Source organism: Phacochoerus africanus, chromosome 8 (assembly GCF_016906955.1).
Source record: "Phacochoerus africanus isolate WHEZ1 chromosome 8, ROS_Pafr_v1, whole genome shotgun sequence".
Classification (NCBI taxonomy): Eukaryota; Metazoa; Chordata; class Mammalia; order Artiodactyla; family Suidae; genus Phacochoerus; species Phacochoerus africanus.
Genome location: NC_062551.1, coordinates 158,254,653 through 158,269,804, shown reverse-complemented (window position 1 = coordinate 158,269,804; position 15,152 = coordinate 158,254,653). Strand labels below are relative to the sequence as shown.

Sequence of the window (15,152 nt, the reverse complement as noted above, 5' to 3'; positions counted from 1 at the left end):
CGCTCCCTAGAGAGGACTGTGGGCACTCCAGGAGCTGGAGGAAGATGAGAAGGGAAACTGGCCAGGCTGTAGCCATGGAAGGTTAGGGGCCCAAGTGGGGAAGATGTGGCCCCCCCTTTCCTCTGTTCACGCCAGGGCTGAAGGGCTGTGTGTGGGCTGAGGTCTATGCTGAGTGGAGGTAGACTAACAAGGGGCTGAGAGAGGCATGGGGTGGTTGGGCTCTGTGTGTGTGGTATGTGTGTGTGTGTGTGTGTGTGTGTGTTTATTGGGGTGAGGATGTACTGAATGGAGCAGGCTGCCTCACATTTCTAGGGTTGTTCTTTGAAAGAGGGGGATTACACAACATAGCAGCAGAAGTAGGCGGAGACCCTAGAATGAAAAGAAGCTTGAGAAAAGCAGTGCAAGTAGGGCCTGAATGCCCACTGGAGGGGTTCCGGAGAGAGGATGACTGTGCTAGCTGGATGGCAGGCTGGCCTGGGAGACTCAGGAGAAGGGAGGCTGCAGACAGTTGTGTAGGCTGTACACTGCACAAGGGTTCTACTGCAGAGAGGCGTCAGCCTAGTTCTAAGCCTCTGGAAGACACCTGCAGGGTGATCCACCCCTTATCATCTTTTACTTCCAAGGGTCTTATCCTCGTCAAGAAGACATGGTGGGCTAGTAAATTGAATGTGGGCAACTAGGGTCAGATGCGGCCCCAGGGGCTCAACTGAGGGTCTGAGAGTAGTCAGTTACTGATGCCAGTGCTTCCCAGATGCCTTCGCTAAGGACCCCCAGTTAGAGGGAAGAATGAATCCCCTCTACTCTGGGACTGGAGCCTGAGAAGCTCACAGCAAGGACTGCAAATGTCTGACGTTCCTTATTTTACCTGAAACAAGTAAGTCCAATTTTGCACCCTCCTCTTTAATCTGCCCGTGTTTATTTGAATTTTAATCAAATTGACATCATTATCCTAGAAATCAGCTCATCAAGTTGATGCTCTGGGAGGGCTCTGTGGACCTGCAGGCCATGCCTAGAGCTGCACCTATGTCCACTCTGATTGCTCAGCTGTCACTTTTTTTTTTTTTTGGCTTCTCAGGGCTGCACCCACAGCATATGGAGGTTCCCAGGCTAGGGGTCTAGTCGGAGCTGCAGCTGCCTGCCTATACCACAGCCACAGCCAAGCCAGATCCGAGCTGCATCTGCAACCTATACCACAGCTCATGGCAATGCTGGATCCTTAACCTACTGAGCGAGGCCAGGGATCGAATCCACAACCTCATGGTTCCTAGTTGGATTCATTTCTGCTGCACCATGACGGGAACTCCCAGCTGTCACATTTTGAGTATCACTCTGGTCATCATGGATCCAGGCCAAATGCTCTCATCACTTCACAAGGACCGTCTGAGAATAAACCACACTGTTTTCACAGATGGGGTCAAGGAGGAACTTTCACCTTTTTGGGTGACTGGGTTTGTTTGTTTGTTTGTTTTTTTGTCTTTTTAGGGCCACACCTGTGGCATATGGAGGTTCCCAGGCTAGGGGTCGAATCAGAGCTGCAGCTGCTGGCCTACACCACAGCCACAGCAATGTGGGATCTGAGCCGTGTCTACACAACAGCTCATGGCAACCCTGTATCCTTAACTCACTGAGCAAGGCCAGAGATCAAATCTGTGTCCTCATGGATGCCAGTCACGCTTAGCCACGCAGGGAACTCCTTTTTAATTTTTATTTCTTATTTTATTTTATTTTTTGTCAGGTGGTTGGGGTTCTAAGGCCAGTCCATTCCAGGCTGACACTTCTGGTTCAGGCCTGCAATTCAGGGAGCTACTACCAGGAATTGACCAGGGCTGTGGCAGGGATTGCAAGGTCAATGCCTTAAATGGCACAGCAGGGAGAAAAATAAGTGAAACACAGTGATTTACAATAGGGAACAGTGGGGACTGTGGCACCACACAGTTTGTAAAGCAAAGAGTCTGCAACCCGTGGTCTGGAGCTAGAGCAGCAGACATCCTGTGGATGGGTTACATTTGCTGATACCCTACTCTTACAATAAGTGTATATTATCAACGAGAGCTAATTAAGAGGATGCTATATGTCAAGTTCTTTTCCTGCACCATCTGGTTTAACCATCTCAACAACTGTCAATACAGAAGGTAATATGATCCCATTTTAAGATGAGGAAACAAAGTCTCAAGATGGTCAATGATTTGTCAAAAGTCACACAACGGGTAGCGAATCAGGCTTCCCAAGGGACACCAATAGAAAGTCCATTTAAAGCTCGGTCCAGGAAATAGCCCAGGGCTCCAGCTCAGGCTGCGGCCTGGGTATCCAGCTAGGTGTCCAGGCTTCACTGCAGCCTGGATCTGAGAGCCAGCCTCTGAATGGGCTCTTGGGGGTCCTCTGCCTCTCTGCCCCAGTCCGTCCCCTCCCTGTCTTGGGACCTCTGCTCCCAGGGGCAGCACCTCCTGTCTATCCAGCTGCCACCTGCCTCAGCCACACGTCCCTCCCAGCTGGGGCAAGAAGACCCAGGAGGGGATCTCTGTGGATGGAGGCTGGCTCAGCATGGCTCATGGCTTACTCTGCTCGCCACTCTCTAAAGCAGCTCCTCACCTGCCATCTTGAACCAATATGGGATGTGACAGCTGGGAAGGCCCAGAACCCTAATAAATCCTGCACCCTCTCCCTCAGCCATGCTGATCTCATGCTTCTCATGTCCTCACTGCCCATCCACCGGGTTGGCTGCAGGAGGCCTGCCTGAGCTCCTGAGGGTTTCCTGCGAAGAGAGCTGGTCCTTCTCGATGAAAGACAAGCTTGCAGGAGCTTCCTTCAGTCGGACAATGAAGAGGTGAGGTCGCCCTCGCCAGCATCTCCCTACCCTCAGCTCCCTGTTCCGGACTCTGTCCACACCCATGGGATGTGTCGCATTTCCCTGCCTTTGCCCTGGTCCAGGTCCCTGCCCGTACAGCTCCCTGAGGACAAGCACATGGTGGGCGACTGAGTGGGTGAACCGGGCACACTGAACCTGAGGACTGACAGTGGGCGGGAAGGAAGGACCTGCCATACCGTGCGGAGCAGCCGGAGTGGGGACACCACGGTCCCTGCCCCAGACCCGCACCACTTCAGGCTGTAAATCAGCGTCATCAATCATCAGCCGTGAGCACTTAACCTCTGGCCCTAACATCTGTTCCCAACTGCGCCTCAGCATCTGCTGCGGGGTCTGCAGAAGAACCTGGCAGCCGAATCTCAGGGGGACCCAGGACTCCTGGGTTTGCCTGGCTGGTCTTCTTCTTCCCAGTGGGCTGGAGTCAGCTCAAGGACAGGGAGCAGCACAGAGCCTGGCACACAGTATGGGGAGGCATAGTATTGGGCAGTGGGGAGGCAGCAGGGGGTTTGGTTAAGGGCATGGCCTGCAGCTGGCTGGCCTGGCTTCGAATAGGCCTTTGCCATCTACTGGTTGTGGAATCTCAGCAAACAGTTACTTAAGTTCTGGAGTTCCTGTCATGGCTCAGTGGTTAACGAACACGACTAGTATCCATAATGATGTGGGTTCAATCCCTGGCCTTGCTCAGTGGGTTAAGGATCCGGCGTTGCCGTGAGCTGTGGTGTAGGTCACAGATGCCACTTGGATCTGGCGTTGCTATGGCTCTGGAGTAGGCCGGCAGCTGAAGCTACAATTCAACCCCTAGCCTGGGAACCTCCAAATGCCACAGGTGCAGCCCTAAAAGGCAAAAAAAAAAAAAAAAGTTACTTAAGTTCTCAAAGCCTCAGTTTCCTCATCTGGAAAAGAAAGAGCACAGTAGCATGTACTTGATGAGGCTGGCATGAGAATTATGTTGGTTAACACATCCATGTAGAGTCTCTAGAACAGCTCCTGGCACTTATTCAATAAATGCGGCTTGTGTCTTATTATGAGATGGATGAATAAATAGTTCCTCTTCTCCTTCACCATGAGCAACAATAATAATGATGAAATTCCCGGTCACACTGGATTTATAGAAATGATCACATCCTAATCACATTTGTTGTCACAGCAGGTCTGAGGGGGAAACTGAGGCTCAAGGCAAGGGAGATACCTGTCACCTGCCATCACAAGAGTCCTGGGCGGCCTGGTATGACCCTACCCTAGTGCCCTTCCTTCCCCAATGCAGGATGCTGCCTCAGTGACTTGTTTCTCATCTGCAGCATGGGCTCACTGGGGCCTGAATGAGATAATATTTGTAAGGTGGCCAGCCTAAGGTTATTGCTGGCCCTGGCCCCTCTTCTTGAGACAAACCCTGGGCTAGTATCTGGGAGAACAGGCTTCCAAACTGGATCTGTTGCTAACTTTTCTGGATGACCTTGGCTCAATCCTTTTCCTGCCCAGAGCTGAGTCCTTCCAGGGTAAAAACAGTGCAGCTGCAGAACTTCTGCCCCCGCGAAGCCATTACTAATCGGTCACAGCTCTCTTTCCTGCTGAGCCTCAGAATCCTTCTCCACACAGAGCTCTAGCCACAGGGCAGGAAGCTGGCACTTGAGATGCAAACTTTCATCTCTAGGCTGGGTCATCCCTAGCTCTTGTCCCTGCTATTTGAGCAACTCTAACCCTTGCGAAGCAGCCCATGGCAGCCGAGCCCCGTAGCTGGAGGGAGGTGGGTGTGGTCCCTCCATTGTGGACCCATCCTCCTGGGGAGTCCTCACCCTTGTGGACCTGTCTCAGCATGACCCCTGTGAAGGGCGACCCAGAGAACGGGAAAACACCTTTGATTCCCCAGGCTGTTTGATAAGTGCTTTGACACGGTTTTAAATCTGCTGCAACTTTAACGCTGAGGGGCGAGAATTTTAAGGAACTGGAGAATAAAAAATGTTTATAACGGCTGGAGTAATTCAAGAAATCCCGGAGGGTGAGAAGAGCTTTCTGCTCTGATACTGTGGTTTCTTTGGGGGGAGCAGGGTAGAGCACAAGTATTGTCAGCTGGAATCCACAGGCCACACTGCCCTTTTCTGGGCTGGATTCCCAAGCAGCCAGGAATTCCTGCAGGGGCCTGAGAACTGCCCCGTGGACTGCGGCTGCTGGGAGGGACAGACAGGCTGCCTCAGCTGGACCAGAGGTTCTGAGTGTCCGGCTGGACGGGCTGTAGGGTCCCAGGGTTTGGAGGGGACCCCATCTCGCGAAGAGAGGCAAATGACTATGGTCAAGTGCCCACCCTCACTGAACCTCGGTTTTCCTCCTCGGAGGCAAGGAGTCGTGGTGGGGAGGACAGGGGACTCCAAGCTGAGGCCTGGGCTGAACCCTGAGATGGGTCCTGAAGGAAGTGCAGGAGCTGCCTTGTGCAGGGGAGGGGAGTGGAGGCCGATGAGGCAGGTACAGTGGCTCGGAGGCAAGGGGAGCATGGGGTAAACATTTGGGGAACCACGTCCACCGTGCCACCGTGTGTCCGCCGGGCCAGATTCGCTGCACAGGCAATGGGTGCCCTTCAGCAGGCCGTGCCCACGTGGCCCCTGGGGCCCTCGGACCATGGCTGTCCTCCCGCACCAGGGCTGGGTGCAGGAAGGGACCCTGCAGGCTGTGGCTGTGCGCCTGGCCCGGCCCGCCGCGCATGCGTACCTGGGAGCAGTTCCTGGCCCAGGGCGCGGCCACCCTTCCCGTCGCTGGCAGCCAGCTGTGTGGATGCGTGGAGCTGCTGCAGGGCCAGACACTCGCTCAGGACGTCGGCCTCAGCGTCAGGGCCCGTGTGCAGCTGGGGAGCGAGCAGAAGCAGAGAAGGTGTTAGTGGGGCATCACCTGCCCACGGGCAACCCTTGCTTTAATGAACAGGGCGGGAAGCAGTGGCCCCAGGGCAGAGCCCTTTGCCTCACTGTGCCTCCGTTTCATTATCTGGACAATGGAGCTAACTGGGTAGATGGCGAGGGCTGGGTCAGTTCAGGGCTGAGAAGGAGATGCTACAGTGAGATTGAACATGCAAGGATTTTAATGGAGGGGGGTACCTGTGTGAGAGCAAATGGGGAGAGCTGGGCAGGCTGGGAGAGCCCTCAGACCGAGGGAGGGATGGAGGGAGAGGAAGTTGGTGGACGCTTCCTAGATGGGGCACCTAGGGACCAGGGAGTTCTCAGGGAGCCCTCGGGCAACGAAAGGGGGCGTGCGCCCGGGTGGGAAGGGTCTCTTCTCCCAGGGAAAGCCCAAAGCCAACTATCCGAGTCCTGAAGGTTCAAACCCTCATTTTATGTGGGACAAAGCCAACCCGGAGAAGGCAAGAGCCTTGACACATGTCACCCAACAGCTGGGAGTCAGCCTCGAGGGGTTTTCCAGACTCCCAGGCCAGCAGGGCCAGCACCCAGGCTAGGGGAAGGCACGCCCAGCCTCTTGATGGGCCCTCAGCTCCCTGACCCAGCAGCTGTTTTCCATGTAAATTAAGTTTCTGGCAAAAGAGGGGCAAGGCATGTTCTTGCAGACCGCAATGTCGATCGGATTAGGAGCAGCAGGAGAGGAGAATTAAGGAAGAAAAGCATTTCTAATTCTCTATGAAACGCAGCAGGGCTGCCAAGGAGCTGTCATAATACAAGGGTCGCTTTACCCAGAAAGATACATCATCCCCGATGGCTCTTAATGGATGCTTATTACTGGGAGGTTTGCAGATCTGCGGCCCCAGGTCCCTGGGGCTCAGTGTGAGCCAAGCACGGGGCCTGGGAAAACCAGGGTAGGATTTTGGTCCTCAGGCATCATCTTCTTGGGACAGAAGCCTCTCTGGCGTGGAGTCTGGGCTACTCCCTGTCCCTGCCCAGGCCCCTCAACCTGAGAGCAGTGGAGGGAGCTCAGGCCCTGGAAGCGGGTGGGTCCGGCTCTGCCACTCCCACACTGCACAGCTCTGGGCAGATTTGCTACCTCTCTGAGCCTCAGTGGCCACATCTATAAAATGAGAAACACTTGCCCACTTCCTATGGTTATAGAGAAGACGAGTTGAGGTACCGTCTGGGAAGCACCAGGCTCAGCCCTCGCTTCTCAGGGTGAACATGGGTGTGGCGTGTCACCGGCGACCTCGCGGTGCATGCTGTGACCACGTCCCTTTTCTGCTCTACTGTTTCCAGTGGCTCCCCAGCCTGGCTGTCCCTTCCCCACGGTCTTTCCCACTGAGGCCTGCCTGCTCCTAGCACCCCAGCCCTGAATATCTCATCCATGGACAACTGCGGTCTGCTTTCTCCAGCCGCTGGGCCTTTCTCTGCTTTATTCACGCTGTACCCACAGTTCTTAGAACAGTGCTTGGCAAACAGGAGGGGCTCCTAAATCTTGCTGAACAAATGACTGGCCTCTTCCCTTCTGTCCTCTGTCAGGCTGATGTTCCCAGAGTGGCCCCTGCTGTTTCTCTTCCCCTGACACTCAAGCCCTGGTGGTCCTTGGGAGATGTGGGTTAAACCCAGCCGGGCAGGCTCTGCCCCCAGGTGCAGTCCCATCCCTCCTGGGTCCCTCGGCTGCTCACACTCTCCTTGCCCAAAACAGAATCCACTGCTTTGTCTTGCAAACCTGCTTCTTCCTTAGATTCTCTGTCCTGGTGAAGGAGCCCAGCATCCATCCTTGCATGCAATGCCCGACACCGATGCTTCTTCTGCCAGTTCCCCCGCCCCTGCCCACCCTGCCAGGCAGTCTCCAAGCCCAGTCCCTTGTCCCCCTCCGCCCCCCGCCAGGTTGGGACCCCACTATCTCTCCTGCTCCCAGCAGTGGCCTTGCTGCCTTCAATTTCCCTCCAACCATCTCATCCCATTCTTCACCTGGTCCCCAGAGCCATCTTTCAAGGTGGCACGCCCCTTCTCTGCTTACAACTACTCATTGGCACCCCTTGTCCTGAGGACAGCCCAGACCCCTCTGCAGGGCTTCAGGCTGTCCTGCGGCCCTGCCTGCACCGCCTCCCCTCCGTGTGCCTGGCTGCGCAGCCCCGAGGCAGGCAGGGCACCTGTGCATCCTTGCACAGTGTTTCAAATGTCAGTTGCTCCCTGGGGCGCTGTTGTCATCTGCTCAACACTTCTTCCTTCTTCAGGACTTCCTGACAACACGCACTGACTGCTGTTCGGAACTTTTACTCTGGGCCACGTGCTCCTCCAAACCTTTAACATAAATGTACTCATTCAAGCCTCGGGACGACCCTTTAAAGCAAGTTCTCTACTGCCCCACCTGATGGTTGAGGAGCATGAACAAAGGCTCTAAGCCACGTGCCCAAGGTCAGCGGGCTAGTAGCAGTGAGCCGGCAGGCTGCCCAGAGTGCCCGCCAGCACCGCTGGCCCTCTCTACCCTGTCTCCGTGCCCATGTCACTTCTGCTATGACCCTCCCATCCCCACGCTGATGGGCTAAGCCCCTTCTCTGTGCCCCCACTACTCTCTGCACGTGTCTCCTGTGGTCTTGCTCATATTGTACCTAATTATCTCTATGTCTGTCCCTCACTGTCCCCACGGCAGGTGGGGACCATGGTTTTGTATTTGTGCATCCTCGATGCCTACGAGGGCCTGATGGCAAATGTTTATAAAGGAGCCATGGTCGGATGGCTCAGTGGGCAGATGGATGAGAGAGGAGCTGGTGGACGGCATGGGGCTGGATAAATGTCCTTTGTGACAAAGGTCAGGTCTCCCTCAACTTATATTGAGGTTATGTCCCCATAAACCCTAAGTGCAAAATATCACAAGTCAAAAATGCATTTAATACACTGAACCTGCCCAACACCCTAGCTGAGCCCCACCTACTTTAAATGTGCTCAGGACACTTCCACGAGCCTACGGTTGGGCAAAATCATCTCCCATAAAGCCCATTTTATAATGAAGTACTGAATAGCTTATGTAATGTACACAATACTGTACTTCAAATGACAACCAGAATGGCAGTCTGGGCACAGGACAGCTCTAAGTGTATTGGTTGCTCCCCCTTGCGATCGTGTGGCTGACTGGGAGCTATGGCTGCTGCCCAGCAGCACAAGACAGGATTTACTGCACATCATGAGCCCGGGAAAGATCAAAATTCAGAATTAAAAGTATGGTTTTTACTGAATTTGTTTCACTTCCGCATCACTGTAAAGTTGAAAAATCATGAAGTCCAACCATCATGAGTCAAACTAGTGTAAGTTGAACCATCATAAGTTAGGGATTACTCTAGCTAGTGGGAGGCAGACAGAGGACGAGGGTCAGGGGCACCCTCAGGTGCAGAAGGCTGAATGCATGCAGGGAGTGTGGCTCGTACCTGGCTTGACGCTCGACAGGTGGCCGGGAGGCCAGGGGGGTTTGCAGAGATGGACCCGGGACGGAGCCCGCTTACCTTCTTACGCACCTGCTGCTCTTTGGCTGAATGGGCCTTCACGTGCTTGCGCAGGGAGCTGGGGTCTGTGTAGCGCTTGGAGCAGCCAGGAATCTGGCAGGCGTACGGCTTCTGGAATGTCAGGGGGCAGAGGTGGGGTGAGTAAGGGGCCACCTGCCAGGCCCAAGGTCCTACTGCGTGGCCTGCAGTGGGGACGATGACCAGGCGACGAGCGGCTGCAGGCTCACACCTGGTCCCTCCCCGCCGTGTCCTGGGCCAGGAGGGCTCTGACTGGGCCAGGCCCTGTGCACGGGTGCGGGGAAGGCCCTGGCCTGGTAGTGAAGGAGGGGGCTGTGTCCCCATTCTCCCCTCACATTGGGACCTAGCTGAGTCACCTCCCCTTCTCTGAGTCTTACTTTTCTCCTCTGCAAAATGGGGCCAACTGAGTTCTAAGGATTCTTCAGCTCTGACACTGGCTCTGAGAAAATACCCTGTGCAGCCGCCAGCTGCAAAGAAGCAGCAAGGGGACAAGGGGTACAATGAATCGGTTGCCTTGGAGGAGAAGGAGGAGAGGGAAAGAGAGGGCCAGCACGGGGCAAAGCAGAACAATGTGAGGCCAAGCCTATGGCAGGGCCCATGCCAGGCTCCTGACCAAACCTTGTGGCAGGTCCAGCAACCCCAGGCTGGTCTCCAGACCAAGCAAAGCCCAGGTCCTTGTCTGACAGTCGCGGGAGACCAGAAGGGAACAGCATCTCAGACGCAGCCCTGGGGAGGCTGGCATCTGTGCCCTTTGTGTCCCTCCCCTGGGAACCCCATCACTCATCTAGAACAAATCCATGCCCAACACCACCACCCCTGGTTCCTCCCAGACCCCACCCTGCTCTCTGTGCCTCCAGCCCCCGCACACTCCCACCGGAGGGCCTTCCCCCAGACCTGGCCACGCTCTTACCTTCTAACCCCCATGGCTCCCTAGTGCCCTCAGATACAGCCCATCTCCAGGCACTGAAGGCCCTTTGTGACTTGGCCCTGCCTGAGTCCTCACCCTCCTCCTGCCCAGCCCTTGTCACCTGCTCTCCAACCCCACCTCGAGTCTTCTTCCCGCCACCTCCCCAGCTCAGTATCAGCCCTGTCCCCTGCACTGCTGGGTCTGTTCAGTGCTGAGTGTTCCTCAGGAGAGGGTCCCTTCTGATCCATCTCGAGTTCCAGGCACTGGCCCAGGGCAGGGGCTTTGTGGCTCTGAGTTCTGAGCTCCCCGCAGAGGCCTCCACAAGACCCTGCTTGGGGACCCCAGCTGTTACTGGGGTCTGAGATCCCTAAGGCTCCTTTTTGAACACATATAGCAGTTCTGATCTCACAGGGCCCTCTGGCCTCCAGCAGCTACAGGGGATGTGAGGGGATGTTTGGAGGTGATGCCTAGGTCCCCGTCAGATGTGCCCACTGGAGCTGCCCCCAAACCTCAAGGCGAGTCGGCCCTGCTGGGTCTCATGGGGAGGGGGAAGCAGAAAGAGATGGCCATACCTTGGTGCTGCCATGGAGAGCTGCCAGGGTAAAGAGACGGAGGAGAGCAAAAAGAGAGAGACAGCGCAGTGAGAAGCTGGCCGGGCTGAAAGGAAGGTGTGGGCGGGAGGGTGGACGGCAGGCCTCAGACCTGCCCCCACACAACCACACGGAGACAGACGCAGACCCACACAGTAAGGGGGCCCCTCCCTCACGGGCCTGACCCCCGCCCCCAGGATGTGTGCACAGACACACAGCCACGCACACCTGCACGCATACACACCTGCACACACATACACACACACACGCACACACACATAGGGCCCCTCTCATGAGCCCCCCACTGATACACACACACACACACTCTCCCCTCTCATGGACCCTGTGCTGCCCCAGGCCCCGTCCCGTGAGGATGCTGATACAAATCCACACGCTTTGGCCAAAAAAGCAAACAAACAAAGCTCCGTGTGTGCAGGCGCACTCGCCTGGAAAGAGGGCACAAGGCCCATCTCTGTGTTTGTTTTTCCAGGGCCTGACGTGTGTAGGACATTCCTCCGGCCCAGCTCCCCCACGAGCCCTCAGGAAACCCCGAGGCTGTCCCAAGCAGCAGCCAAGCCCCAGCCTGGAGTCATCACTTCGGCTCCAGAGCCTCGATGACAGGAGGACCCCCGAGGTGGCCGCTCTGAGGACAGCACCTCGAAGAGCCCTCCGGCTCCGTGCTCAGGATCAGCTCCTCTCCTGCCGAGCCCTCCCAACTCGCGGGCACCAAGCTCAGCACTTGCCACCCACCACTCCCTTCAGTCTCACACCCACCCTGTAAAAAGCGTCCCCACTTCATGGATGGGGAAATCGAGGCCCATGCTGTGGCCGAGATCTTGCGGTGAGTCAGAGTGCCCGTGACACTCTGCCAGGGTGCTCCCTCTCTTCTGTGGCCCTGAACGGTTTAGGGAAGTGGGCAAAGGAGAGGTTATCACCCCCACCTTCCCTCTGAGGAAACTGAAGGCAGGACAGAGAGTCTGCAGTGGCCAGGACTCGAACCCCTCACTGAGTGCCCGGGACATGGCGGAATTTGGTCCGCGTTCAGTCAGTGAGTCACACGTCAGGAAAGGAAGGGCTGGAGTTTGCTGTGCAGACTCTGCATCTGGCCTCCACACCTGTTGCCTCAACTGACCCCCATCCTTCTCTAGGGTGGGTGTTTGAGGAAACTGAGGCCCAGAGAGGCCAGGGGGCATTCCTCGGACCTCCGGGGGTCAGAACCTGGGCTACTTCTCCCCCCTCCGTTCTGCTGCTTTCCTGCCCGTGGAGAGAATCCCACCTTCTCTGGTGCCCGAGGGAAGCTGGGGCCACGAATGGGTCGCTCTGGAAAACAAGGCCCAGCCTGCGTGGGGCTGACCCGCTGGGCCTGAGCCTCCGGCGCTGGGAAAGCAAGCTAGCCACGCGGAGTGCCCGCCGCGTTTCCCTGAGGCTGGCACGAGGCGGGCCGGGCTTGGCGGCTGCACCGCCCCCGGCTTCACCCAGACCTTCTGGGGAGATGCAGGCTGAGATAACTCTGTGGGCTCATTCTGGGCCCGAACTGACCCAGCCCTCGGAGCTCTGTTCACACACCCAGTGGGGGCCAGAGGCCTGTTGCTTTGGGGCTGGGTCCAGGAAATGCAGTCAGGACAAGGGAGGAAGGGGGTAAGTCAGGGTAGGTGACCCCTAGATGCCTGGAGGGACATGGCTCAGGCTTGGGGGAGAGGGCGGAGAGAGGCTTGATGCTGTTGGGGCTCCGAGAGCCGTGACCAGGGTGCCAGGGCACAAACCCTGCCTCTCAGGGCCAGCACTGGGTGCCAAGAGCCCCAAGGGCTGCGCATGTGAGAAGGTCACGAAGGCAAAAGGACTTGTCAGCATACCTCCTCACTTCATGTCCCCAACCCTGTGACAGTGGGACCTGAGAGGGGAGGGGTGGGGAGAGGGGTGGGACTCCAGCTGGGGGCAGGGCTCTTCCTTCCTAGCCTGTCCCCTGGGCCCTTCTTCCCTGCAGTAGGGGGCTGACACGCTCCAAGGGGCACTGGACGTGGAGTCAGGCAGGCTGGGTGTGCGTCCCCGCCCCCCACTTACCGGCTATGTGACGGTCAATGACTCCATCTCTGAGTCTCAGCTTCTTTGCAAAAAGGGGACAGGCCCCTACCTTGTGGTTTGTCACCAGGATTAAACTGGGGAAGGGTGTGTATGATCTTAGAGGAGAGGGCAGACTTGTCGAACATTCTGCCCAGTGCCTGACCTGGGCCCAGACTTGTCTTCCCTGCTATTTTCCGCCCCTCCCTCCCCCATCTTTTTTGGATCTTGGTTTCCCAGCTAACAAAGCCCAGGGGGCCTGCAGCTCTGACCTCTGCTGTTTTGTGAGCTGTCTGGCCGCCAACTTACCCTGGAGGGCTCAGTTGCCTCCTGGGCCTGTTTCCTCATCTGGACGTCTGGGTACTGGACAGGCAGGGCTGGATGGCCACTCAGGTCTCCCAGCCCCACACCATTCAATCCCCCAAACATGTGTGTGAAGAGCAGAGACACAGGCCAGTGGCCCAGACGGGGAGTCTGGCTCTGGACCTGAATCTTGCTGTACCTGGGGGCCAGGGTCCCCCCAGGCGGGGTGCAGCCCCCTCACCCAGGCCCTGTGAGACTGGGGTGAGGCCCAGATCTGAGTCAGCTCTGTCACCTTCCCGCTGAGGAGGCAGGGAGCCTCCCAGAGCCCTGCCTCCCTCATCCATCAAATGGGCTAGGGACCCCCTGACTGGCAGGGTCAGGGTAGGGTGGGGGGAGCCGACCTTCTAGGAAGGGGTCTGTTAAGGGCTGACATCTGAATGCACAGGAGACAGGGCTGCGAGTTGTCCAGGGCAACAAGATGGACAAGGGGCCCAGTCACTATTCCAGGGGCCTGGAGCCTCAGGCCCTGCTCACCTCGGCCTTGCCCACTGTGCCCAGGAGACAGAGAATGGCCCGAGAGCCTCTGGCCTGTCTCCACGGAAGGTGTGGGTGGGAAGAGCAGGAGAGGATGCAGAATGTGAGCCCGCCCTCTCAGTGGGGACAGGCAAGGATGCTAGTGCCCAGGCTTGTGTATCTGGGCTACGGCAGTGGTTCTCAACCAGCGGACAGTGAAAGCACAAGGCCCTCTTCCTAGGATTTCTGACAATGTCAAGACATTTTTGGTTGGGAAGGGGGACATCGTTCCTGTCTAATGGGTAGAGGCCAGCGACACTGCTAAACACCCTCTTGTGATGACAGTACTTCTCTCTCCCCCAAAGAACCATCCTGCCCAAAATGTGAACAGGGCTCCAGGGTGAAGGCAGGGCTTCTGGGGGGAGCCAGCTGCCGCCGCACCTCAGCAAGCGGGCAGTGTATACGCCCCCCACCCTCCACCCTCGGCCTCCGCCCTCAGGCCTACCGTGTCGAGGTGGGTACGCTGGTGCTTGGCACGGTCACTGGAGTTGCTGAAGGCCTTCTGACAGCCTGGGTGCTGGCACAGGTATGGCTTCTCGCCCGTGTGGCTCCGCAGGTGGATCTTGAGGTTCTCCAGCCGCGAGAAGGCCTTGCTGCAGCCTTCAAACTGCGGGAGAGGCTGGTGAGGGGTGCTCTGCAGCCCCTGGAGGGTCCACCACCCAGCCTGGAAACGGCCCAGCATTCCCTGCCCCCGCCCCCCGCCCCCCGCCCCGGTCCTGCCCGAGACCTCCAGGTGCCCCAGTTTAACTCCCCATGAAGCGTTCAGGGTCCAGACTCTATCTGGGAAGCCCTGATGGATCTGAACTTAGAAATGGCCCCTAGGGCTGGAGGAAAAAAGGGGTCTTTCCCTCTGTGGCTCTGGACAGATCTGCCCCCACCCCGCAGTGGTATCTAGAAACGTCATGACGCTCTCATGGTAGCACATCCTTGAATGGATAGGATGCAGGTACATATCTAGTGCACGCATTCCTGGATCTGGAGCCCAACACCTGGATTTGAGTCGGGCTCTGTCCCAGTGAGGCTTTGGGCAGTGCCCTTGACCTCCCTATGCCTTATTTTCTTGCCTACAAACTTAAGAGTGTGTGGCAATTACGCGGGACTGATAGGAAGGCCCCAAGGGGCAGGACACTGACCGTCAAAGGGCTTTGCATTTGGAACTCAGCATCCACACGGACTACAGTAAACTCAATGTCTGGTTTCTCATTTGGCCATTTATCTATTCAATGCCCACCAGGCCCCAGGCTGGGCAGGTAGCATGCAGTGGGCAAAGCACAGACTGAGGCCCCTGGTCAGGAGCGGGGTGGATAGAGAGCAATGAGCAATGCTGATCACGGCAGCCTCTGCCCACTCCCATCTCTCTCCAGAATCCTCTAACTTCAAAGTCCTCCATCCCACAGCTACCCCAGGAGGCTCTGATATAGGAACGGACTCTGCTGGTCCCCTCTAAAGCCCTAT

At 56.9% G+C, this 15,152-nt stretch overlaps 1 protein-coding gene across 1 annotated transcript in view; it reads right to left on the bottom strand.

Annotated features, from left to right (window-relative positions):
- Window positions 1-15,152, bottom strand: part of GLIS1 (GLIS family zinc finger 1) — an 88,994-nt gene that overhangs the window by 9,760 nt on the left and 64,082 nt on the right. Inside the window, exons 3-5 of the mRNA XM_047789044.1 lie at window positions 14,143-14,304; window positions 9,249-9,359; window positions 5,564-5,696 (exon numbers count right to left, since the gene is read on the bottom strand). Coding sequence (XP_047645000.1) covers window positions 5,564-5,696; window positions 9,249-9,359; window positions 14,143-14,304 — 406 coding nt within the window. The remainder of the gene's footprint in view (window positions 1-5,563; window positions 5,697-9,248; window positions 9,360-14,142; window positions 14,305-15,152) is intronic.